Source organism: Schistocerca americana, chromosome 2 (assembly GCF_021461395.2).
Source record: "Schistocerca americana isolate TAMUIC-IGC-003095 chromosome 2, iqSchAmer2.1, whole genome shotgun sequence".
Lineage (NCBI taxonomy): Eukaryota > Metazoa > Arthropoda > Insecta > Orthoptera > Acrididae > Schistocerca > Schistocerca americana.
Genome location: NC_060120.1, coordinates 139,299,338 through 139,326,756, shown reverse-complemented (window position 1 = coordinate 139,326,756; position 27,419 = coordinate 139,299,338). Strand labels below are relative to the sequence as shown.

The window sequence follows — 27,419 nt, the reverse complement described above, 5'->3', positions numbered from 1 at the left end:
CTCACCTTACTGTTTACGTCACACTTATTAGTTTCTTTTGTGGGGAGGATTCAACCCCATTTTGATGTTTATATTACATCTAACTTTTGTTTTCTCTTCTAGTATCTTACTAAAATGGCGCATCAACTCCTTAGAACTCCTGAGGAGATATACAACGAATTTCTCCAACTGGAGGCTGAGCCAGAGGATGTCGACAATATCGATGCAGAAAACTGTTCAGAAACCACCTATTACATTATGTGTACAAAGACATTTATTATTGAGAACTTTATGCTGACACCATAATTATTTTCTACAAGTAGTAAGAGATGTTTCTCATTTAGTTCCTATCTTTAGAAATTCTAAAGCACTCAAGTTCCTAGTTGATGACTGAATCTATTGACTTTTACTATATTTTCAAATGTTTTGTACAGAATATTTCTATTAAGGTATTATTTTGCAATCAAGTTCCTATTTTTTCCAAAGTACTCTATATTCTTACTTATTGACTATAAAAATAATAAAGAAAGTATTATAACAAATATTATATGTGTGTTAATTGATAATAAAACTTCTTCCAATTATTCATTTTTTATTTTACCCCGAAAAATCGATATTTGGAGGGTGGGGTCTGATCCAACCACACCTTACCGTTTAAGTCAGGAAACTTCACCATACCGCTAGAGGGTTAAGTATGCCTGTGCCATGGTAGCAGAGAAAAAGTCCTCTTTACAAATTGAATGAAGTTAAAGTACTAAGAGCTTGCTAGGAGGTGGGGACATACCTGAGCAGCAGCTGGTGCAGCTGCGTGGCAAAGGACGCGAAGAGGCAGGCCAGCGCCATGACGAGCCCGGCCAACATGGCGGTCAGCCGCGTCCACTTGCGCCTGCACAGAGACACCGCCAGGGGCGCTGCCAGCAGCCATGAGGACGTGCTCAGCGCGCCCAGCCACGCTGAAACAGCGAGGCACTCCACAGCTTAGCAAGTGACTGGGCACAGGTGGGGCGGTTAGAGAACTCTAGCGTTTAATTCTGACTGTGTAGCGTCTGCCAGAAGCAAATACCTGTTCGAGTAAATAGCAAATCCTGAACGTGGTTCGTCAAAAAAAAAAAAAAAAAAAAAAATGTCACTGTTAATTTAGTGGTAATGATCTAAAACCGGTGCAATATGTGATTTCTTTTTTGTGTGTGCCCACTAATGTGTCGGAATGGTATGCACATACTGCTAAATGAAACCGTTTCAGCTTTTCTACCTTCATTGTAAAAGAAATTTCAGATAAAGTGTCTTCCTCTGTAACTTAGGTGTAAAGAGTACTTAATTAGACGGGCAAATGTAAGAAAGTTACTGTTTCCACAGAATTTTGAACATAGTATATTTACATATTTTCCAGAGAGTTATAGCGACTTTGCACAATTTATTAAACACAACATAATTTTTCTGTAACTTGTTGCCAGTGTTATATTCAAAAATAGTGGAGTGAGTCACATAAAGATCCTATAAGCTGAAACATGGCTCAGACTACTGCACATGTATATTTGCCTTCTTGCATTGGCTGTCCTACATCTACATCTATACTCCGCAAGCCACCCAACGGTGTGTTTCTCTGGGCTATTTACCATTGCTCAGTTGACTTCACGGCCAGTATGTTCAATGTCTTGTAACTCAGCATTGAGAATAATTTAATGAAGGGAGTCGACGATATCGAATTGCTGTAGTAAGAAAATTTAAAACAAAACTGCAGAAACAGTAACGTTTCTTACGTTTATCTACTTAACTAAATGCTCTTTTTGCTTATTACTTTCCTTCCAAAATAAGTATTCCTTTCTATTATTATTTTTTTAAGTTACAGAGAGAAACAACTTATCTGAAAGACCCTGTAGATCACTTATCGGTTACTGACATCGTTGAACTGCGGCAGATGGCGCATGCAAATCGTATTGAAATGTAACTGATTCCTCCATTAAATCTAATAGACTCAAATCTACATCTACATCTACATTTATACTCCGCAAGCCACCCAACGGTGTGTGGCGGAGGGCACATTACGTGCCACTGTCATTACCTCCCTTTTCTGTTCCAGTCGCCTATGGGAAGAACGACTGTCTGAAAGCCTCCGTGCGCTCGAATCTCTCTAATTTTACATTCGTGATCTCCTCTGGAGGTTTAAGTAGGGGGAAGCAATATATTCGATACCTCATTCAGAAACGCACCCTCTCGAAACCTGGCGAGCAAGCTACACCGCGATGCAGAGCGCCCCTCTTGCAGAGTCTGCCACTTGAGTTTGCTAAACATCTCCGTAACGTTATCACGCTTACCAAATAACCCTGTGACGAAACGCGCCGCTCTTCTTTGGATCTTCTCTATCTCCTCCGTCAACCCGATTTGGTACGGATCCCACACTGATGAGCAATACTCAATTATATGTCGAACGAGTGTTTTGTAAGCCACCTCCTTTGTTGATGGACTACATTTTCTAACGACTCTCCCAATGAATCTCAACCTGGTACCCGCCTTACCAACAATTAATTTTATGTGATCATTCCACTTCAAATCATTCCGCACGCATACTCCCAGATATTTTACAGAAGTAACTGCTACCAGTGTTTGTTCCGCTATCATATAATCATATACAATAAAGGATTCTTCTTTCTATGTATTCGCAATACATTACATTTGTCTATGTTAAGGGTCAGTTGCCACTCCCTGCACCAAATGCCTATCCGCTGCAGATGTTCCTGCATTTCGCTGCAATTTTCTAATGCTGCAACTTCTCTGTATACTACAGCATCATCCGCGAAATGCCGCATGGAACTTCCGACACTATCTAATAGGTCATTTATATATATTGTGAAAAGCAATGGTCCCTTAACACTCCCCTGTGGCACGCCAGAGGTTACTTTAACGTCTGTAGACGTCTCTCCATTGATAGCAACATGCTGTGTTCTGTTTACTAAAAACTCTTCTATCCAGCCACACAGCTGGTCTGATATTCCGTAGGCTCTTACTTTGTTTATCAAGCGACAGTGCGGAACTGTATCGAACACCTTCCGGAAGTCAAGGAAAATAGCATCCACATGGGAGCCCACATCTAATACTTTCTGGGTCTCATGAACAAACAAAGCGAGTTGGGTCTCACACGATCGCTGTTTCCGGAATCCATGTTGATTCCTACAGAGTAGATTCTGGGTTTCCAAAAAGGACATGATACTCGAGTAAAAAACATGTTAAATTCTACAACAGATCGACGTCAGAGATATAGGTCTATAGTTTTGGGCATCTGCTCGACGACCCTTCTTGAAGACTGGGACTACCTGTGCTCTTTTCCAATTATTTGGAACCTTACGTTCCTCTAGAGACTTGCGGTACACGGCTGTTAGAAAGGGGGCAAGTTCTTTCGCGTACTCTGTGTAGAATCGAATCGGTATCCCGTCAGGTCCAGTGGACTTTCCTCTGTTGAGTGATTCCCGTTGCTTTTCTATTTCTTGGACACTTATTTCGATGTCAGCCATTTTTTCGTTTGCGCGAGGATTTAGAGAAGGAACTGCAGTGCGGTCTCCCTCTGTGAAACAGCTTTGGAAAAAGGTGTTTAGTATTTCAGCTTTACGCGTGTCATCCTCTGTTTCAATGCCATCATCATCCCGGAGTGTCTGGATATGCTTTTTCGAGCCACTTACTGATTTAACGTAAGACCAGAACTTCCTAGGATTTTCTGTCAAGTCGGTACATAGAATTTTACTTTCGAATTCACTGAACGCTTCACGCATAGCCCTCCTTACGCTAACTTTGACAACGTTTAGCTTCTGTTTGTCTGAGAGGTTTTGGCTGCGTTTAAACTTGGAGTGAAGCTCTCTTTGCTTTCGCAGTAGTTTCCTAACTTTGTTGTTGAACCACGGTGGGTTTTTCCTGTCCCGCACAGTTTTACTCGGCACGTACCGTCTAAAACTCATTTTACGATTGCCTTAAACTTTTTCCATAAACACTCAACATTGTCAGTGTCGGAACAGAAATTTTTGTTTTGATCTGTTAGGTAGTCTGAAATCTGCCTTCTACTACTCTTGCTAAACAAATAAACCTTCCTCCCTTTTTTTTAATATTCCTATTAACTTCCATATTCAGGGATGCTGCAACGGCCTTATGATCACTGATTCCCTGTTCTGCACTTACAGAGTCGAAAATTTCGGGTCTGTTTGTTATCAGTAGGTCCAAGATATTATAATTGCTCGAGGTAATTTTCGGATAGTGCGCTCAGTATAATGTCACTCGATGCTCTGTCCCTACCACCCGTCCTAAACATCTGAGTGTCCCAGTCTATATCCGGTAAATTGAAATCTCCACCTAAGACTGTAACATGCTGAGAAAATTTATGTGAAATGTATTCCAAATTTTCTCTCAGTTGTTCTGCCACTAATGCTGCTGAGTCGGGAGGTCGGTAAAAGGAGCCAATTATTAACCTAGCTCGGTTGTTAAGTGTAACCTCCACCCATAATAATTCACAGGAACTATCCACTTCTACTTCACTACAGGATAAACTACTACTAACAGCGACAAACACGCCACCAGCGGTTGCATGCAATCTATCCTTTCTAAACACCGTCTGTGCCTTTGTAAAAATTTCAGCAGAATTTATCTCTGGCTTCAGCCAGCTTTCTGTACCTATAACGATTTCAGCTTCGGTGCTTTCTATCAGCGCTTGAAGTTCCGGTACTTTACCAATGCAGCTTCAAATGGTTCAAATGGCGCTGAGCACTATGGGACTCAACATCTGTGGTCATCAGTCCCCTAGAACTTAGAACTACTTAAACCTAACTAACCTAGGGACATCACAAACATCCATGCCTGAGGCAGGATTCGAACCTGCAACCGTAGCGGTCACGCGGTTCCGGACTGACGCGCCTAGAACCGCACGGCCACACCGGCCGGCCAATGCAGCTTCGACAGTTTACAATTACAATACCGATTGCTGCTTGGTCCCCGCATGTCCTGACTTTGCCCCGCACCCTTTGAGGCTGTTGCCCTTTCTGTGCTTGCCCGAGGCCATATAAACTAAAAAACCGCCCAGTCCACGCCACACAACCTCTGCTACCCGTGTAGCTGCTTGCTGCGTGTAGTGGACTCCTGACCTATCCAGCGGAACCCGAAACCCCGCCACCCTATGGCGCAAGTCGAGGAATCTGCAGCCCACACGGTCGCAAAACCGTCTCAGCCTCTGATTCAGATCCTCCACTCGGCTCTGTACCAAAGGTCCGCAATCAGTCCTGTCGACGATGCTGCAGATGGTGAGCTCTGCTTTCAACCCACTAGCGAGACTGGCAGTCTTCACCAAATCAGATAGCCTCCGGAAGCCAGAGAGGATCTCCTCTGATCCATAGCGACACACATCATTGGTGCCGACGTGAGCGACGACCTGCAGATGGGTGCACCCTGTACCCTTCATGGTATCCAGAAGGACCCTTTCCACATCTGGAATGACTCCCCCCGGTATGCACACAGAGTGCACATTGGTTTTCTTCCCCTCTCTTGCTGCCATATGCCTAAGGGGCCCCATTACGCGCCTGACGTTGGAGCTCCCAACTACCAGTAAGCCCACCCTCTGCGACCGCCCGGATCTTGCAGACTGAGGGGCAACCTCTGGAACGGGACAAGCAGCCATGTCTGGCCGAAGATCAGTATCAGCCTGAGACAGAGCCTGAAACCGGTTCGTCAGACAAACTGGAGAAGCCTTCCGTTCAGCCCTCCGGAATGTCTTTCGCCCCCTGCCACACCTCGAGACGACCTCCCACTCTACCACAGGTGAGGGATCAGCCTCAATGTGGGCAGTATCCCGGGCTTCCACAGTCGTAGTCCGTTCGGGGGATGCGTGGGACGAGCTGGCCGTCCCTGACAAAGCCCCATCCGGACCCCCACAGTGTTGCCCATTGGCAACAGCCTAAAGCTGTGTTATCGAAGCCAACACTGCCTGAAGCTGGGAGCGAAGGGATGCCAACTCAGCCTGTATCCAAACACAGCATTTGCAGTCCCTCTCCATGCTAAAAAGTGTCGTGAAAAGAACGTCTGAACTAATCTACAGAGAGCACAAACAAATCGACATAAAATTTAAACGGTTATTAAAATACAAAATTGCCTAGTAAATGCAGTAATGCTGCTACTTGCGCACTGCTGACACACTGCTCGGCGGCGGAAGGAGACTACGCGAATTTACACTATTCAGGTACTAAAACGCGATGCTACAACTCTCAAATACTATAATACGCCCGAAATTTATGAATTAAACAATGCAAGTACCAAAAACACGCAAAGAAATTAAGAATTAAACTATGTAACAAATAAGTGAGCGAGGAGTATACGACTTGCTGCTGACAGCTGCTTATCCAACGGCGGCAGGGAGCTTGTCGTACTTATGTAAGAACGTTTTAATAATGCGTAGAATGGTCCCTTTATTAAAAAATAAGTTAAGAATTTATCTAGTCGCATGTTATCTACATAACCTGAAAGAATATCCGAAAGCTGGTGATTAAAGACGAGCTCCATCCAACAAAACATTGTTAAGACCTCTGTACAACTGTAAACCAAGACACATAGGCAGACAGTGGTGTACTTTACTTTGTACAATAATGGTATCTTCTGTTGATGTTCTCTTTTAACTTACATTCTGCTGCTGAAGCGAAGCTGCCAAACAGTAGAATTGAGAAGATTACTGAGTGATTTTTTGTTAGCATCCACATGTGATTTTACTGTGTTCTTTATCTTACTTTGGATACATCTGTGATGACTTGTACTGATTTTATGTATGGATACAAGTTATTTCAGAATCTGGTAATCCGTTTCTAAATCTATAAGGATACTATATACTTTTCTCCCCTCATCATCGTTTCACACTCCCCCAACAAAAAAAGAAAAAAAAAAAAACGCCATCACTATTCGTCCCTGCTCTTACATAGTATGTAAATACACAGCAATATAATTAAGTCGAATTACACACATACAATAAACGAAAAAAAGAGTATAGGTCAAAGACTAACTAGTAATAAGATTATGTTGGCAACTCTACAAAATATAATACATATTTAAAGTATAAAAATAAACAGAAAATAGTGGTGTGCGAAAAAGTGTGCTGTGAAAAACATAAAAAATGCATAGTGCTGCAGAGCAACTAAACATTAGACCACAACTACCAGTGTCTAAAGAGGAAATACATCAACGTTGTGTTAGCAGACGGCATTTCCTGATGTAAGCGAGAAATCAAGCGGAAATCACCGTAAGTAAAAGCCAACGTATTGTTAAGAAACAGTTTTTAGATCTTAAAGCAAATGAAAATGCAAATAACTTAATTACAGACCACTGATGACGTTTCACCTCAATAAAAGGAAACGCATCTGGTTGAAAGAAAAGGAGAAACAAAACACGCATTCTTGTGTAGTTGCAACGATAGAACTAAAATACCCTCAAGATCGTAAAGCAAATACGAACAATACGCCACAAAAACGAAGAATTTAATGAATATTTACTTTGCATCGGAGTGTGGACTGATCTGAAATTTCTTGGCAGATCGTAACTGTATGCTGGACCAGGACTCGAACCCTGGTATTTTACCTTTCAGAGACAAATGCGTCACAGGACTAGCAGTCCTGGAAGAAAGGATAGACTTTCTCCCAGGAGCGCTAGCCCAGCAAGGTGCGTTGGAGAACTTTCGTTGAGTTTTAGACGAAAGGAGAAAAGTAATACCGGAATTATAACTGTGAGGGCAGAGTGCGGCAAAATACCCAAAATGTGGCCGAAACCCCAAGAAGACGTTTAATACCGACAAAACGCCACACAAGGTGGTTTTTGTGGTCGGTGGTTACGAATTTGAAGTTACGAAATGGTGGGTCCAATTTAGCAACGAGACGCAAGAAAACCCGTCATAATTTATTAGTAATAGCGTATATAGAGAATTTGAAGGCCAATAATTACAGCAGTAAACAGAATGACAACGTGATTTCTTTATTAAACCAAAATAATAAAATATTCATCGTAAATGTATTGGAGAATAACACTTCTTCAATACCACAAAATTGCCATACAGTAATATAATGGAACAAATTTTAAGGTCGGTGATTAAATGCAACTAATAAACGTAATAGTATAATCAACGATAGAAGTAATTGTTAGGATGAAATAATACTTATAATAATAACAAGAGCAGCTATTGAAGACAACTGGTTTTAACATTAAAACGCAACCTGATTGATGTTGAAGATGTTCTGCTGCATAAAAAAGGATGTGATTGGATTCATACCTATTAATTCGAATCAGTATCGCTCTCGAAGCCCTCAATGTCAGAATCTACATCGGAATCTTCTATGGCAGGTCGTGGTGTGATTTTAATTGTAGGGGACAGTATTGTCTTTTCCGACAAAAGTTTCATGTGTTTTTGTGACAGGTTACTAGTACTGGAAATATATGGACTGGGAAGTTACCAGAAGCCGATTGAAAAAGTCTTCCATTGTTTCTCCGAACACCTTCTGGAAAAGTCTTCACTTTAATATCCTCGTTTCTCGCTTCTTGTGCTTCTTCGGGTAACTGATCGATTGGTACCAAAGCGTGGGCTATTATTTGTGAACTGCGAATCAACGGCTTCTGAACTATAGTGAACATAATACCGTGGATACAGTTTAACGAATTTTTTCGCAGTTGCCAGCGGACTTTTGTGGTACTTATTAGTGTTGATTTCATGTCAACCTGAAATGACTTGTAAGATGACGTGAAACCCTTTTAATGCACTTATGTCCAATGATGTAATGAGAATAGATGTTTTTCCACCATTGGTACTCCGTAGCCAGGTTTCGATCAATATACAGTAAGTCCGAGTTTTGAGCTGTACCTCTTCTGAATGATCTTTCTACCATTTCCGTTTCTTGTGCACTGCATGCTCGCCATTCTTTAAACCCAAATTTGTGTGACTAATGCAAACAGCATTCAAAAAACCTATTCCAAGCATGTAACGGTAATAGTCAAAATCTCAGATTCTGTTCGTTGACTGCTTTTTGTAAAAGATCATTGATGTTACTGAAATCTTTACTAATACTTGCACATAAATAGCATCGATGCAAAGAGTTTGTGGATACGAGCGCGTTGCATACTTTGCCATCGATCATTGTGAACGCCATGTTGTACGAAACCGTGGTTTCTTTTCCACTCATTATAGTTTCAAAGGGAACGAATGACTTTATCTACAAAAACTAAACTAAGTTCCTCCCGAACAGGCCATGAAGGCCAAACGGTACCGACCCTCCGCCGTTTATCCTCAGCCCACAGGCGTCACTGGATGCGAATATGCAGGGACATGTGGTCAGCACACAGCTCTCCCGGCAGTACGTCAGTTTACGGGACCGAAGTGACTTTATCTGCTTTTCAAGACATTGTACCTCACTGACCGTAGTTACTGTGCTTTCATGCAAATATTGATGGTCTACAAAATCGAAGAGACTAAGGTCTAGAATTCTTCTAAATCAGACTGCTTCCGCTGATTGTGGATCCACAGAAATAAGTGATAAGCGTACCATCGATATAAAAAATACATTCACATCTGATACGCGCTCGTCCTCAAATGTTTGTATTCAGGTCGTCCAGAACTTCCGTCACAACCCCAGTTGCAAATGAATTGCATGTGGCTACCATTCGTTTCAACCATATTACGAATGATATTCTCTCAGCATAATAAAATACGGTCGATTGTATGATCCAGTAAAGCCTGACCTGGGCTTCAGCCATGTTTTCTGTGATGGTCATAGGAGTATTACGTGCACAGCAACGTTTTTCTGCTTCGGTCAGTTTCTTGTATGAAGGATACAGCTTACAGTTATTCTCCTTACTTGTCGTTCTGAATCCCTGATACTGACTCTTTGTAGATTTGTATTCAACGTATAGTGAAAGTGCGGCTTCGGCGGACAAAGTTTTCTCTCTTGTGGCGGTCGACTCAAGGGCCTGTCGATACTTGGGCGCTCTCGATGGACTTGCCATTGTCTCATTGTCAGTTTTTGCAGCATCCAATTGATCAGCTGAGCGTAGGCTCATTTGAGTAGCGTAAGATAACTCTTGCGGTGTTAAAGTTTTACGAACTGACTGAGTTCTTCTGCGTTTCGACCCCTTCCTCAATGACACAAACTCCCCAGCAGGACGCGCACTACATATACTAGTCAATGGCAGACGATTTTCAACCTGCTACTTGCCATCAGCAATAGATGCGGGTGTGTATTAAGCCATTCAGTGTTTTGTTGCAGGAAGAGGCCCTCTGTCCTGTTAGCCTTTTGTCACATTGTTCCTAATTTAGCAAACAACAAGGAAAGAGAGACTTTCATATCAGTCGGTACCTGCAACGATCGACCAACTTTCTCGGAAAGTTGTTGCTCCAGATAAGGAAAAAAAAAAAAAATGCAGGCAGGCCCTCATTCAGCGGGTGTTTAACGATGCTGAATATATGTTTCCAAGTGAATTTCACGTATTCTTCATATTCTTCATCCGAACCTGTGTGCTAGTTCGGAAAATCATTGCCGCTTTGTACAAGCATCGAAAAAGATAAAATATAACTATGATAACCCTGAGAGTTAGACTACATTAGTATATGAATATATTCTGCATACCTGTATCAATCGTTTTCCTTTTGTAGAACTGACTTTCTCCACTTCACTACGTAAATATCCGTTCACTAATTGATCGTGGCTCTCGACGTAGGTCGCCTGTGAACTGACGTAATTCGACGGGTATCGAAGCTAAAGACCTGTCCCTTTGGGGGGAAATGCACCAATCCTTCCGCTACCCAAACCACCATTCCAAATGCCCAAATCATTTTTCGGGGTTCTGGACATGTTTTGGGTTCAAAGTTGATCAAATGGCTCTGAGCACTATGGTACTTAACATCTGAGTTCATCAGTCCCCTATAACTTAGAACTACTTAAACCTATCTAACCTAAGGACATCACACACATCCATGCCCGAGGTAGGATTCGAACCTGCGACCGTAGCGGTCGCGCAGTTCCAGACTGAAGCGCCTAGAACCGCTCGGCCTCAGCGGCCGGCCATTTTTTTGGGATTCGACTCCATTATGCGTTCTAAGTTGTACCTCATTAGCTCAATCGGTAGAGCATCTGTCCCGAAACTTAAAGGTTCTGCTTTTGTACCCCTCTCAGACATACACGTTTAATTTGTCAAGACGTTTAGAATTCTGAAATACATTTGTGTTAGCTGTCGCAAGGAAAAACGGTAGTTATGTACGTTTTGCGTCGGTACACATCGTAGAACAGTGAAAATTACGACAAGTAAGACATCTCATTCAGTAATTAGCGAAATGGATATTATCTAGTGAAATATACGACACATTTTTCCAACAACCTTAAGGAAACAGCAATGAAAGCCATGCGTTGAACATTGTCCACTCAGAAAAGCCGTTGGTCGCTGTAAATAGAGTAGCGACGTCGTTTTGTTTGTTCAGTACTTCAACTTCTACATCCTCATTAACCATGTATGGCACAATTAAGAGAGTGGACTGTAATTTAGGGAATGGGGTGTAATTAACGCGATGGATCACAATTAAGGCAATAGACGGGAGCAAGGAAAGTAATCAGCCAACTGGCTGTCAAGTGATATATCGTCATTGTTTGGTTGAGCTACGCAAGTAATTCGAGAAAGTTTCAAGCTCAGGACAAAAAGTCACCGATTAGGAAAACTGCTGCGTATAATATGATCAGGCAAATTAAAGGACAATCAGTATTCACTGAATGGATCATGATTATACATTAAATTAGGGAAAGTGTTTGGCTGGTTTCCCATCGCATCGTATAAACAGCTTTCGAAATAGATACTCATGGTCTTGCAGTCAGAGAGCAGCTAGAAGAATAAACTGCACAGCAACTAGTTCCGATTTTTTGCCATTATTTGTAAAAGCATGTGAGCAGGGTAAAAGTAATAGCACTCATAAAAAAAGATAATATCTATAAATATCTGCAACAAACAAATGTACCTCTAGGGGTATAAAGTTAAAAGACTATACCAAGTAGTTAGAATGGAAAGTTTATCTTCATGTTAATGCTTAAGATAGTTCCACATTAGATACTTTGTCACAACTCACGTTGGACATGCAAAGATCATTTGAGAAGATAGAGCATCCGTGTTTATGGATACTGAAGGGGAATTCGATGTTGTTATTGTCCCTTTATTAAGGAAAAGAATGAGACTGGATTTCCCTACAACATCGTTTTTTGTGTAAGTAATTTTTTCATTAGAAGGAATGTCTTTCTCCACCTAAAAACTAAAACTGCAAGCCGTAGAAATGTCACAGGGTTTGACATTAAGCCCTACTCCGTTTAATTTTCACACGGTAGACACTAGAACCAAGTTTCCTAGAGCAATTCAAGTGCTTCAGTACGGTGATGATATATCCACACATACTTCTGCTACTAGCCTTGAATAAACTCAGGAATTTCTCAGTTAGAAACGTGGTTGGAATCTAAAGACTTAGCATATTATTATGCTGACTATTGTTAATTTTGGGCGGAGAATGAATCCACAGGCGATAACACATTTGAGAATAAATACGCAGATTTTCCCGGTGAAGCGGAAAAGTAAATTTATAGGAATGATAATAGATACAAGAGTCTCATGGGTGGGGCATAATGCATATCTCATAGAGAAGATCCAGTCTTGTCTCTAAGAGTGGAGCTCGGTTGCAAGAGTATGATGGGGAGTGGATGATAATATTGTACTATTAACATACAGCGGGTTTATTAAGACCTAAAATCGACTGTGGAAGCAAGTTATTCTGCAGAGGCAACGGGAAGTCAATTTTGGAAGTAGAAGTCATCCAGATTAGCCGCATTAGAACTTGCATAGGAGCTACGCATTCCACGCCAACAATTGCATTGTTAGCGGTAGCTACAGAAATGCCAGACACCTTACGACGGAAATTAATGTAGGACTTATTCCTCCCTAAAACACTTTCCGCAGCTGACCATTTACTGAAATGGAATTCCAAACCGACAAAGATACTGAGACGAAACTGTTTCATCTATTTATTGACAAAGGATAGAAAGTTATAACGTGCTGTTGAAAGAAAGTCTTGCAAAAAGACCTTACTACGATAGATTTCATAGGAGAAATGAAGCAGCAGTAATTTATCTAGGTGACCCGTGGATTCGAACGCATTCCACCGGGAATCAATATTATGAAGTGACAGTATGCAAAGAGTTTTGGGGAAGAACAGTGCTGGTCAACATTTCACTTTATAAATGCAGAATTTCGTTTCGTGTTCATTTCCGCACTATGGCTGCAACAGGAAAAAGTCTGACTGTCATGAAAAATGCGGGGAATAAACTGAAAATACTTAGAGACAAGAGAAGCCAATCATTGGACATTAATCAATGAGCACCAAGCTTCTGCTGTTTACTGCACTGACAAAATGTTTCAGAAAGTGATTCCCTTCGAGCTTCCTTATCCGCTACACCTGAATCTTATTAAACTGAATCTTGCAAGGAGTAGTCGTACGACGTCAAGCATCTCGCTCTTTGTTGTTATTGTGGTCTTCAGTCCGATGCCTGGTTTGTTGCAGCTCTCCACGCTATTCTATCACGTCCAAACTAATCTAATTCCCTCAGCATCACCAGATTTAATTTGACTACATACCATTATCCTTGATGATATTTTGTTGACGGTCATCCTATATTTTCCTTTAAAGGCACTGTCCATTTCGTTCACGTGCTCTTCCCACGTTCTTTGCTGTCTCTGATGGAATTATAATGCCATCGGCAATCGCCAAAGATTTTATTTCTTCTTGCTGAACTTTAATTTTTATTTCAAATATTTCTTTGGCGTCCTTTACTGCTTGCTCACAGTATAGGTCGAATAACATCGGGATAAGCTACAACCCTGTCTCACAGCCTTCTCAATCACTGCTTCCCATTCATGCCCTTCGATTCTTAAAAGTGCAATCTGTTTTCTGTACAAATTGTAAATAGCCTTTCGCTCCCTGTATTTTACCCTTGCTACCTTCATAATTTCAAAGACAGAATTCCAGTCAACATTGTCAAAAGCGTTCTCTACAAATTCTATCGACATAGGTTTACCTATCCTAAGGTAATTTCTAAGATGTCGTAGGATCAGTACTACCTTGTGTTCCTACATTTCACCGGAATCCAAACATCATCCCCATGGTCAGCTTCTGCGAATTTTTCCATTCTTCTGTACAGAATACGTGTCAGTATTTTGCAACCGTGGCTCATCAAACTGGTAGTTGGGTAATATTCACACCTGTCAGCACCTGTTTTCCTTGGAATGATTACATTCTTCTTGAAGTCTGAGCGTATTTCATCTGTCTCATAGATGTTGCACACCAGATATAACAGTTTTGTCGTGGCTGGTTCTCCCAAGGCCATCAGTAGTTCTGAGGGAATGTCATCTATTCCACGAACCTTGTTTCGCCTTAGGTCTTTCAGTACTCTGTCAAATTCATCTAGTAATATCATATCTTCCATCAGTCTTCTTCTATGTGCACTTCCTTGCTCTCTAACCCAAATAAACAACGAAATTAGAATTATGTATTAATACCTTCAGCTACTGACGAGCGTTGATATATATCAACGGGGGCAGGTGAAAATGTGTGCCCCGACAGGGACTCGAACCCTGGATCTCCTGATTACATGGCAGACGCTCTATCCATCTGAGCCACCGAGGGCACAGAGGATAGTATGACTCCAGGGACTATCTCGCGCACGCCTCCCGCGAGACCCACATTCTCACCTTATATGTCCACACACTACATTCGTAGTGTCCATATCCAACACACTCATTACTCGTGGGAAACATTCTTACCAAGTCACATAAGAGTTCGGGTAATGTGTGTGCATCCGCACAGAAGAAGAAGGTCATGGCCGGTATTGCCAGAACTATATACTTATATGGACATGGTGTCTGTTCTTTCGGAAATGTCACACATTTTTTGATATCTTCAGAAATGTCATTTTTGACTTTGTTATATTGATTTGAAAATGCGTCTCGGCGTGAAACTAGTCATCGAATGAAAAGTAAAACTGATTAACAGAAACAAATGACCTAAGTTACCCTAGCATGCTGGATGCTCGTAAAAAGGTTTGTGATGATTGTTGAGGAAGATATGCTTTGACAGACGAGGAAACTGAAAATATAATCAGATAGCATAGAATCAGATAGCATAGATTCGAAAAGAGTAAAGGCATTTTCATCCGCGACTGAAATAGCAGACCTTGATTCATCGTACGTAGTTGTGGGAAATAGTGGCATTTTCGGGGAATTTAGTTTCAAGGATACTGCCACCGAAGCGCTCGGTTCAGCGGAGATGAGATACACTGCACGTCCTGTTACCGACCTGGTTCATTCACTGGCGCGCATGTGCGTATGGCCTGTAACAGCACCCGTCATTTAGGAGTACTCCCCTCGCTGCTTCTCAAGGCGTAAACGCGATGGTTCTGCCAACCTGCTGAAGTAACCTGTTTTCCTTACTGAGTAAGAATTGCGAATGCAGTTTAACCACATTACAAAATATTTTATTTCTTAGACAGTGCTTTGGTAGGAACTGGGAGCAGTACTTGTACGAGGTGCCTTCAAGTTTTAAGGCCTCCGATTTTTTTTTCTAATTAACTACTCACCCGAAATCGATGAAACTGGCGTTACTTCTCGAAGTAATCGCCCTGCACACGTACACATTTTTCACAACGCTGACGCCATGATTCCATGTCAGCGGCGAAGGCTTCTTTAGGAGTCTGTTTTGACCACTGGAAAATCGCTGAGGCAATAGCAGCACAGCTGGTGAATGTGCGGCCACGGAGAGTGTCTGTCATTGTTGGAAAAAGCCAAAAGTCACTAGGAGCCAGGTCAGGTGAGTAGGGAGCATGAGAAATCACTTCAAAGTTGTTATCACGAAGAAACTGTTGCGTAACGTTAGCTCGATGTGCGGGTGCTTTGTCTTGGTGAAACAGCACACGCGCAGCCCTTCCCGGACGTTTTTGTTGCATTGCAGGAAGGAATTTGTTCTTCAAAACATTTTCGTAGGATGCACCTGTTACCGTAGTGCCCTTTGGAACGCAATGGGTAAGGATTACGCCCTCGCTGTCCCAGAACATGGACACCACCATTTTTTCAGCACTGGCGGTTACTCGAAATTTTTTGGTGGCGGTGAATCTGTGTGCTTCCATTGAGCTGACTGGCGCTTTGTTTCTTGATTGAAAAATGGCATCCACGTCTCATCCGTTGTCACAACGGACGAAAAGAAAGTCCCATTCATGCTGTCGTTGCGCGTCAACATTGCTTGGCAACATACCACACGGGCAGCCATGTGGTCGTCCATCAGCATTCGTGGCACCCACCTGGATGACACTTTTCGCATTTTCAGGTCGTCATGCAGGATTGTGTGAACAGAACCCACAGAAATGCCAACTCTGAAGGCGATCTGTTCAACAGTCATTCGGCGATCCCCCAACACAATTCTCTCCACTTTCTCGATCATGTCGTCAGACCGGCTTGTGCGAGCCCAAGGTTGTTTCGATTTGTTGTCACATGATGTTCTGCCTTTATTAAACTGTCGCACCCACGAACGCACTTTCGACACATTCATAACTCCATCACCACATGTCTCCTTCAACTGTCGATGAATTTCAATTGGTTTCACACCACGCAAATTCAGAAAACGAATGATTGCACGCTGTTCAAGTAAGGAAATCGTCGCCATTTTAAGTATTTAAAACAGTTCTCATTCTCGCCGCTGGCGGTAAAATTCCATCTGCCGTACGTTGCTGCCATCTCTGGGACGTATTGACAATGAACTTGGCCTCATTTTAAAACAATGCGCATGTTCCTATCTCTTTCCAGTCCGGAGAAAAAAAATCAGAGACCTTAGAACTTGAATGCACCTCGTATAAGTAAGTTCCTAGCTGCACTTAATACACTGAGAAGTCAAAACATTATGACCTCTGCTCACCGCGACGTTGGATGCTGCCTGGTGCCTCGTGACGCGGTAACGAAAGTATATACGCGGAGCAGACACGGACGGGGCATCACCCCAGCGAATATATGGGCTGCACTTGGGGAAATACGTTGAGATAAACGACTCTGACGAAGGGCAGATTATTAGTACACAGATCCTGTGAACGACTATCTCGATAACCCAACGACATCGTCACCTACGATTGCAATGGCCATGGGACCATCGGGATTCGACCATAGATCAATGGAAACGTGTCGGCTCTTCGGCTGAATGACATTTTTGCTACACTGGGTCGATGGTCGTCTCGAAATGAGTAGTGCGGCAGCAACGAAGGCTGGTGGGAGGAGAATTGTGCTATGGCAGACATTATCCTGTGCTTGCATGGGACCTATGGTGGTAATCGAGGACACGTTGACAGTTGAGAACCACCGGCATCCCTTCATGCCCGATGTCTTTCTTGACGACGAGGTCATCTTTCAACAGTCGAATTGTCCACGTGTCGGAGTCAGAACAGCTTGAGTAGCATTATATTGAAATCACATTGATGTCTCGGCGACCAGTTTCACCTGGTGTAAATCCCATGAAATCCATTTGGGTTTCTATGGGGTGCCGTCACCTTGTACGCAGATCAGCGACCTGTTATTTACGCGACCTACACGACTTGTGCATAGGCATCGAATGCCACATGCTTCCACAAAACATACCAGGAAACTGTCGGTTCCCTGACCCGCAGCATAAGTGATGTACTTCGTTCCAAAGACGGCCAAACAATCTATTAAGCTGGCGATCATAATGTTTTGACTCAGCGCAGGGTTAGTATTACTTAACCATCAGGTGAATTTAATCGTGAAATATAAAGAGAAAATGGAATGAAAAGAAGACGAATAGCGTCATCTAGTGTACTAAATAGTGTGTCTGTGTGGCAGTCTCGCCACAAAAGATGTATAGGAAATTAAAATGTGTCCCACTGCTCCACAGTCTTGCCTCCGTTTCGCGACATGATAACACAACGAGGAAAAGAGTTCTGGATGGCATAAACTCACATAACAGAAATCTTCAAGACAAACGTTAATAAGAACGTTCGATCCGCTTCCCTTCAGAGTGGAGAGAGATTATCACACTTCCAACAGGGAGTACTTGAAGATCTCTGCAACTCACAGACTAACGTGGAAGGTTTAGCCTTCGTTGCTGGTCCATTCTTTTGTATCTGTCCCGTTTACCACTTTCTTAAAATAATGTTAGACCTTTCATCAGTGGACCTATAATCTAGTAGCACCAGTTGAAAGGTGTCTTTCCTAACAGTCGTCACATGCGTTTTTGTCTGTTGCTTCAGAAGATATTTCCAATTTCATTTTTTCATTGCGTAGCTGGAGTCTGCCCAAAACCTGTTCTCACATCTTACATGCGACTCCAAGTAACAATAGAAAGCCTCGCTTAATTTTCCATTATAAACAAAACTATTTTTAAATCAGAATCTTACGTGCCCGTTAGACACGGCGCTTAAAAATTATTCTATTCCATATATTTTATAAGATGTGCATTAACGTGGACAGCAAAATACGAAGGGTAACACCGATCTAGCAGCGATTCTATTCTACATCTACATCTACATCCATACTCCGGAAGCCACCTGACGGTGTGTGGCGGAGGGTACCCTGAGTACCTCTATCGGTTCTCCCTTCTATTCCAGTCCCGTATTGTTCGTGGAAAGACGGATTGTCGGTATGTTTCTGTGTGGGCTCTAATCTCTCTGATTTTATCCTCATGGTCTCTTCGCGAGATATACATAGGAGGGAGCAATATACTGCTTGATTCCTCGGTGAAGGTATGTTCTCGAAACTTTAACAAAAGCCAGTACCGAGCTACTGAGCGTCTCTCCTGCAGAGTCTTCCACTGGAGTTTATCTATCATCTCCGCAACGCTTTCGCGCTTACTAAATGATCCTGTAACGAAGCGCGCTGCTCTCCGTTGGATCTTCTCTATCTCTTCTATCAACCCTGTCTGGTACGGATCCCACACTGCTGAGCAGTATTCAAGCAGTGGGCGATCAAGCGTACTGTAACCTACCTCCTATGTTTTCGGATTGCATTTCCTTAGGATTCTTCCAATGAATGTCAGTGTGGCATTTGCTTTACCGACGATCAACTTTATATGATCATTCCATTTTAAATCACTCCTAATGCGTACTCCCAGATAATTTATGGAATTAACTGCTTCCAGTTGCTGACCTGCTATTTTGTAGCTAAATGATAAGGGATCTATCTTTCTATGTATTCGCAGCACATTACACTTGTCTACATTGAGATTCAATTGCCATTCCCTGCACCATGCGTCAATTCGCTGCAGATCCTCCTGCATTTCAGTACAATTTTCCATTGTTACAACCTCTCGACACACCACAGCATCATCTGCAAAAAGCCTCAGTGAGCTTCCGATGTCATCCACAAGGTCATTTATGTATATTGTGAATAACAACGGTCCTATGACACTCCCCTGCGGCACACCTGAAATCACTCTTACTTCGGAAGAGTTCTCTCCATTGAGAATGACATGCTGCGTTCTGTTATCTAGGAACTTTTCATTGCAACCACACAACTGGTCTGATAGTCCATATGCTCTTACTTTGTTCATTAAACAACTGTGGGGAACTGTATCGAACACCTTGCGGAAGTCAAACACGGCATCTACCTGGGAACCCGTGTCTATGGCCCTCTGAGTCTCGTGGACGAATAGCGCGAGCTGGGTTTCACATGATCGTCTTTTTCGAAACCCGTGCTGATTCCTACAGAGTAGATTTCTAGTCTCCAGAAAAGTCATTATACTTGAACATAATACATGTTCCAAACTTCTACAACTGATCAACATTAGAGGTACAAGTCTATAGTTCTGCACATCTGTTCGACGTCCTTTCTTGGAAACGGGGATGACCTGTGCCCTTTTCCAATCCTTTGGAACGCTACGCTCTTCTAGAGACCTACGGTACACCGCTGCAAGAAGGGGGGCATGTTCCTTCGCGTACTCTGTGTAAAATCGAACTGATATCCCATCAGGTCCAGTGGCCTTTCCTCTTTTGAGCGATTTTAATTGTTTCTCTATCCCTCTGTCGTCTCTTTCGATATCTACCATTTTGTCATCTGTGCAACAATCTAGAGAAGGAACTACAGTGCAGTCTTTCTCTGTGAAACAGCTTTGGAAAAAGACATTTAGTATTTCGGCCTTTAGTCTATCATTCTCTGTTTCAGTACCATTTTGGTCACAGAGTGTCTGGACATTTTGTTTTGATCCACCCACCGCTTTGACATAAGACCAAAATTTCTTACGATTTTCTGCCAAGTCAGTACATAGAACATTATTGTCGAGTTCATTGAACGCCTCTCGCATAGCCCTCCTCACACTACATTTCGCTTCGCGTAATTTTTGTTTGTCTGCAAGGCTTTGGCTATGTTTATGTTTGCTGTGAAGTCCCCTTTGCTTCCGCAGCAGATTTCTAACTCGGTTGTTGTACCACGGTGGCTCTTTTCCATCTCTTACGATCTTGCTTGGCACATACTCATCTAACGCATATTGTACGATGGTTTTGAACTTTGTCCACTGATCCTCAACACTATCTGTACTTGAGACAAAACTTTTGTGTTGGGCCGCCAGGTACTCTGTAATCTGCTTTTTGTCACTTTTGCTAAACAGAAAAATCTTCCTACCTTTTTTACTATTTCTATTTACGGCTGAAATCATCGATGCAGTAACCGCTTTATGATCGCTGATTCCTTCTGCGTTAACTGTCACAAATAGTTCGGGCCTGTTTGTCAGCAGAAGGTCTAATATGTTATCGCCACAAGTCGGTTCTCTGTTTAACTGCTCAAGGTAGTTTTCAGATAAAGCACTTAAAAAAATTTCATGACAGTGCTGTCACTACTGGAGTATTGGCTATTCTTGGAATTTTACTGTCCCTGTTAATACACATCGATTAAAAGGAATATCGGACTGGACTAATGTGTGATCGCTCTGTCGAATAGCCACGAAAAATTGCGCTTTAAAACTCATTATGTTTACAGCGAAAAACAGACGCTTTCCGTCGACACTACGTGTCACTTGATAGACGTGATGAGTACTATCTGACCTCACTCCAGCTACACAACACAAAAAGGAAATTGCAGATATCTGATATCTGGTGAAACGCCACAGAAAGTGCGCCTGAAGCCCCTTAGGAGAGATACCCTCTACATAACGAATTGTTAATTAAAGTGGAGCTATGTAACTTACACATGTTACACATGTTGTTGGGGCGATATCTGTTTCTTTTTATAATAGATATATGTATAGTGACAGTCAGGAGCGCTTGATTTTTTATTCCTATTACTAGTTTCGACAAAATCGTGAAGTTATCTTCAGATTGGCATTACACGTTGTTCACATACATGTCGTCGACATTTTGAGAACATAGCGTAATACATTAAAAAACTCCACATAGTTTGTCATTTGTAAAACAGAGAGCCCCAGGTGGGTTATCAAATGAATGAAAGGTAAAAATTAACATCCATATTTATTTGAAAAATCATCTGGGAACATTCAGTTTTATGAGTCACAAACCTGCGGAGGTTTTTTAATGTATTTGCACTATATTCTCAAACTGTCGACGACACATGTGTCTGAACATATACGCAAAGTGCAATACCAATCTGAAGATGACGGCACGCTTCTGTCGAAACTAGTAATTGGAATAAAGCTCGTAAAATCAATGGCTTTCACACAAACTTACACACATACACGCACACACACACTCGTATATATATATATATATATATATATATATATATATATATATATATATATATATATATATATGTGTGTGTGTGTGTGTGTGTGTGTGTCTCTGTGTGTGTGTGTTTGTGTGATTGAGTATAGTAAAGTGCAGCTACTCACAGAGGTACAGTGCAGGCTATAATTATCGTATGGCAACGAACCTTGGACGCTTGGTAGATGTTCTAACGCATTAATGCAAAACCGATTACAATGGAAGACATTAAGTTTCAGTCTTGGCCATCAGGTGCAAATCTGGAGCTGTGAATGCCAGAAAGACGCCTAGAAATGTTTCAGCATGTACTGAATTAGGCATGGGATGTGGGTAGAAATGGTGCTACTAGTGAGAAAGGCACAATTTCGATTCTATTATTTACCACCGCTTACAAAATTTGTTCAATATGAGCACCATAAGCACTGTGTGATCAAAAGTACCCGGACATCGCAGCTCGTGGACGTGCGGTAGCGTTCTCGCTTCCCGTGCCTGGGTTCCCGGGTTCGATTCCCGGCGGGGTCAGGGATTTTCTCTGCCTCGTGATGACTGGGTGTTGTGTGATGTCCTTAGATTAGTTAGGTTTCAGTAGTTGTAAGTTCTAGGGGACTGATGACCATAGATGTTAAGTCCCATTTGAACCCGGACATCTGGCTGAAAATGATTTACAACTTCTTGGCACCCTCCATCGGTAACGCCGGAATTTTGTATGGTGTTGGCCCACCCGTAGCCTTAATGACAGCTTCCACTCTCTCACACAAGTTTAATCAGGAGCTGGAAGGTTTCTTGGGGAATGGTAGTGCTGCATTGAGGAGACGTGTCGATGTCGGCCGGTCAGGCCTGGCACGAAGACGACGTTCCAAAACATCCCACAGGTGTTCTATGGGATTGAAGGCAGGATTCTGTGCAGACGAGTCCATTACAGGGATGTTATCGTCTTGTAACCACTCCGCCACACGCTGCTCGATCTTGTTGAAAGATGCAATCGCCATCCCCAAATAGCTCTTCAACAGTGGGAAGCAAGAAGGTACTTAAAACATCAATGTAGGCTTGTGCTGTGATAGTGCCACGCAAACCAACAACTGGTGCAAACACGACCACACTATAACACCACCGCCTCTGAATTTTACTGCTGGCACTACACACGCTGGCAGATGACGTTCTTTGGGCATTCGCCATACACACACCCTGCCATCGGATCGCGACATTGTGTACCGTAATTCGTCACTCCACACAAAAGTTTTTCCACTGTTCAATCGTCCAATGTTTACGCTCATTACACCAAGCGAGGCGTCGTTTGGCTTTTACCGGCGTGAAGTGTGGCTTATGGGCAGCCGTTCGACCATGAAATCGAGGTTTTCTCGCCTCCCGCCTAACTGTCATAGTCCTTGCAGTGGATCCTGATACAGTTTCAGATTCCTGTGCAATGGTCTGGATAGATGACTGCCTAGTACACATTACGAACCTCTTCAACTGCAGGCGCCGGGCGGAGTGGCTGAGCGGTTCTAGGCGCTTCAGTCTGGAACCGCGCGACCGCTATGGTCGTAGGTTGGAATCCTGCCTCGGGCATGGATGTTTGTGATGTTCTTAGGTTAGTCAGGTTTAAGTAGTTCTAAGTTCTAGGGGACGGATGACCTCCGATGTTAAGTCCCATAGTGCTTAGAGCCATTTGAACCATTTGAACTGTAGGCGGTCTCTGTCAGTCAGCAGACGAGGTCGGCCTGTAAGTTTTTGTGCTGTGCGTGTCCCTTCACGTTTCCACTTCACTATAAAATCGGAAACAGTGGACCTAGGGATGTTTAGGTGAGTGGAAATCTCGCGTACAGACGTATGACGCAAGTGACATCCAATCACCTGACCACGTTCGAGGTCCGTTAGTTCTGCGGAGAGCCCCATTTTGCTCTCTCACGATGTCTAATGACTACTGAGGCCGCTGATATGGAGTACCTGGCAGTATGTGGCTGATGGCAGCACAATACCCCTAATATGAAAAACGTATGTTTTTGGGGATGTGCGGATACTTTTGACCACATAGTGTATATCGACGAGATTATCCATTAGAATCTGAGCAACGTGTATACTGATATTCAGATTAGGTAGATACGGCAAATGTCCCTTATAAACGCATTCTTTTACATGTTCCTAGAGCAAAAAGTCACATCGAATCACATCAGGCGATCTTGCAGTCCTTTAATCTGGAAAATCTCTGGAAATAACACGTTCGTTGAAGGTTGTATTAAGCATTTCATTCACTGAACGAGTGACATGAGGTGCTGCCCCACCTTGCATGAAAACAGTAGTTTCCACAAAGTTGCGCTCTTCCGAAGCAGGAATTGCATGTTGTACCAGGCGGTCTCGATAACGTGCCAAAGTCACGGTACATCTCTGAGTGTATTCTCTTCAAAGAAGAATGGACCCAGAACAAAGATGCTCATTAATCTAAACCACACAATTACATACGGCAAGTTCAATGCCACTTGTTATCGACTTTGATCCTTGCCAGGAACCGACGAACAAATTCAAGACGTTCAAGATCATGAGGTTCCAACTGCAGCAGCGTCTGGATCCTGTAATGGTACCAGTGTCGACACTGGGATCGAGTGGAATCGACTATTCTTGTGCCACTTCAGTAGCACTAACAGCATACGCGGCACGTGCTGCATGCTCAGTTACAGCATCAACAACCTCATCAATACCTACCACTGTGATAGGACTCCTTCCTCTTCCAGGGGCCACGCCAGACAAACTGGTGTTTTCTAACTTTATTATTTACATCTGCATCTACATAGACACCACTCAATACACCGTACGGCACGTGGCGGAGGGTACCTCGAACCTATACTAGTCGTTTCGTTTCCTATTACACTCACAAGAACAGCGAGAGAAAAACGACTATCCATATGCCTCCGTATGTGCCCTAATTGTTTGTATCTTATCTTCATGGACCTTACATGCTTTACATTTGGCGGCAGAAGATCGTTCGGCGGTCAGCTTCAGATGCGGGTTCGCTAAATTTTCTCAGTATTGTTTCTCGAGAAGCACGTCGTCTTCCCTCCAGGGATTCCCATTTGAGTTCCTGAAGCACCTCCGTAACACTTATGTGTCGTCCGAACCTAAAGCAAACAAATCTAGCAGCCCGCCTCTGAATTGCTTCGATTTCTTCTTTTAATCCGACCTGGTACAGATCCCAAACTCTCCAGCAGTACTCGGGAATAGGCTGCATCAACGTCTATATGAGGTCTCCTTTACAGATGAGCCACAATTTCCTAAAATTCTCCCAAGAAACCGAAGTTCACCATTCGCCTTCCCTACTGCAGTTTTCATATTCTTGTTCCATTTCATATCGCTTTGCAGCGTTATGCCCAAATATTGAAACGTCGTGACCGTATAAACAGGCCATTATTAATGCCCTATGCGAACATTACGCGTTTGTTTTTCGTGCTTATCCGTATTAACGTAATTTTTTCTACGTGTAGAGCTAATTACCATTCAGCACAGCAACTAGAAACTTCATCTAAGTCATTTTGTATCGTTTACACTTTATCCTTTTCTTTAAATCATTTAATAACATCAGGCCTATCCTCAAACCATTCAGTCGCCGGTACTCTCGCAATTCAGCAGTGTAAATACGGCCGCTCACGTAAAACAGTTAAACTAACAGCGCACGGTCTCTTCTCTTGTTAGCCATACTATTCACTCACGTTACCGCTTGTTAAATAGCAGCGTGAATGTCGTACCGTCATAAAATAGTGTACAGCAGCAGAGTTGCACCTGGTAGCCACAATTGGAACTTTTTTCCAGCTTAAATAGGTTCCGCATTAACGCATTAGCGTATCTACCAAATTTCGATGCCATACGTTTTAATTACAGCCCACACTGGACCTCCATGAATAGCTGCACTTCAATATGTGGGTGTGTATGTAGTATTCTTGTGTGCGTGTGTGTGTGTGAGAGAGAGAGAGAGTAAGTGTGTGTGAGCGAGTTTGCGTGAGTGCAGCGACGCCATTTACAGTGAACCTATAGTGTTAACCAGAGTATATTCACAGAATCGGGTGAAACACGTAAATTTCGACTTGAAGATGTTAATAACACGCGAAACAACAGAATGAGAGTAGTACAATCTTCAACTAGCGCATATTAATGATTGATTCTTAATAAAGGCGAAACGCATTTGGGTGGTTAAACACACTCTACGAACAAAAAAAGTCGCAGCACGAAGGAATTATCCGAATGGGACGGAAATCTGTAGAATTGTTGTGCATCTACAAACAAAGAAACGATTACAATTTCAGGAAAAATTAGGTGCTTTATTCTGGAGAATTAGATTTACAAACTGAGAAAGTCCATCACGCGTTGGTCCACCACTGGACCCAATGCAAGGAGTTATCCGCCTTGGCAATGACTGACAGAATTTTCGGAAGTCCTCCTGATGGATACCGTGCCAATTCTGCCCAACTCACGCGTTAGATCGTCAAAACCCCGAGCTGGTTTGAGGGCTCTGTCCATAATGCTCTACGCATTTTCAATTACAGAGAGATCCGGAGACGTGACCGGCCAAAGTAGATTTTAACGAACACGGAGACAAGCAGTAGAAACTCTGGGCGTGTGTGCACGGGCCTCTGAAAAGTAAACCCAGAATGGCTTCCCACGAAGGACAACACAACGTGGCGTGCTGTGCTGTGCTGGGAGGATACCGCAGTTGACAACCAAAGGCATCCTGCATGAAAAGAAATTGCACTCCCAGCTTTCGGGCCTTATGGCGGACGATCGTCAGGTTGGTATCCCACCTCTTTTCGGGGTGTCTCCAGCCATGCCTTCAGCCTGGAAGCTCGACTGGGGCAGAGTTCTGTTCAGTGATGAGCTCGGCTTCAAACTGAACCCCGATACCCAGCGAAGACTTGGCTTGAGACGCTCTCAGGAGTGATGCTCTGGAGTGCTCTCTCTTCTCATAGGAGGACCCCTCTGGTTGTCAGCAGCGGCACGCTTACAGCATAGTGTCACGTCTACGATATTCTACATCCCGTTTTGTTTACCTTCATGGCAAGCTATCCTGGGCGTACATTCCAGGAAGGTAATGCCTGTCCACACACAAACCGAGAGTTTCTATTGCTTGTCTTCGTGCTTGCCAAACCCTACCTTGGCAAGCAATATCGCCATATCTCTCTTGAGAAAGTTCAGAGCATTATGAGCAGGTCCCTCCAACCAGGTTGGTATTTTGGCGATCCAACGCACCAATTGGTCATAATTTGGCACGATACACCTAGGATGGATCTGAAAACTCTATGAATCAATGCCAGGTCTAATAAATGATTGCATCGAGGCCAGAGGTGGACTAATGATTTATTGACTTATTCAATTTGTGAAGCTATTTCTCTTCAATAAATCATCTATTTTTTCCGTAATTGTTATCATTTGTTTGTCTTCACATGTACATCACATTTACCGATTTCCGCCCCGAATGGGTGCGCAACTTTCTTGTCTTAAGGTGGACTTTTATTTTCAGAGTGCAAACAGTATTTTAGTTATGTTTAGTTTGGTTATATAGGTGCTGAGGAAAATGACCAGTCCAAGAAATTATTAATATATGAATACTGAGCTGTGCTGCGGCTGGCATTGGTGCTGTTGTAGGTGACTGTCCTCTGTTGGAGGCCAGACTGTATCGTTTAG

At 42.9% G+C, this 27,419-nt stretch overlaps 1 protein-coding gene across 1 annotated transcript in view; it reads right to left on the bottom strand.

The window, feature by feature from the left end:
- LOC124593835 (monocarboxylate transporter 12-like) overlaps positions 1–27,419 on the bottom strand; it is a 169,371-nt gene that overhangs the window by 58,493 nt on the left and 83,459 nt on the right. The window contains exon 3 of the mRNA XM_047132183.1: positions 764–932. Coding sequence (XP_046988139.1) covers positions 764–932 — 169 coding nt within the window. The remainder of the gene's footprint in view (positions 1–763; positions 933–27,419) is intronic.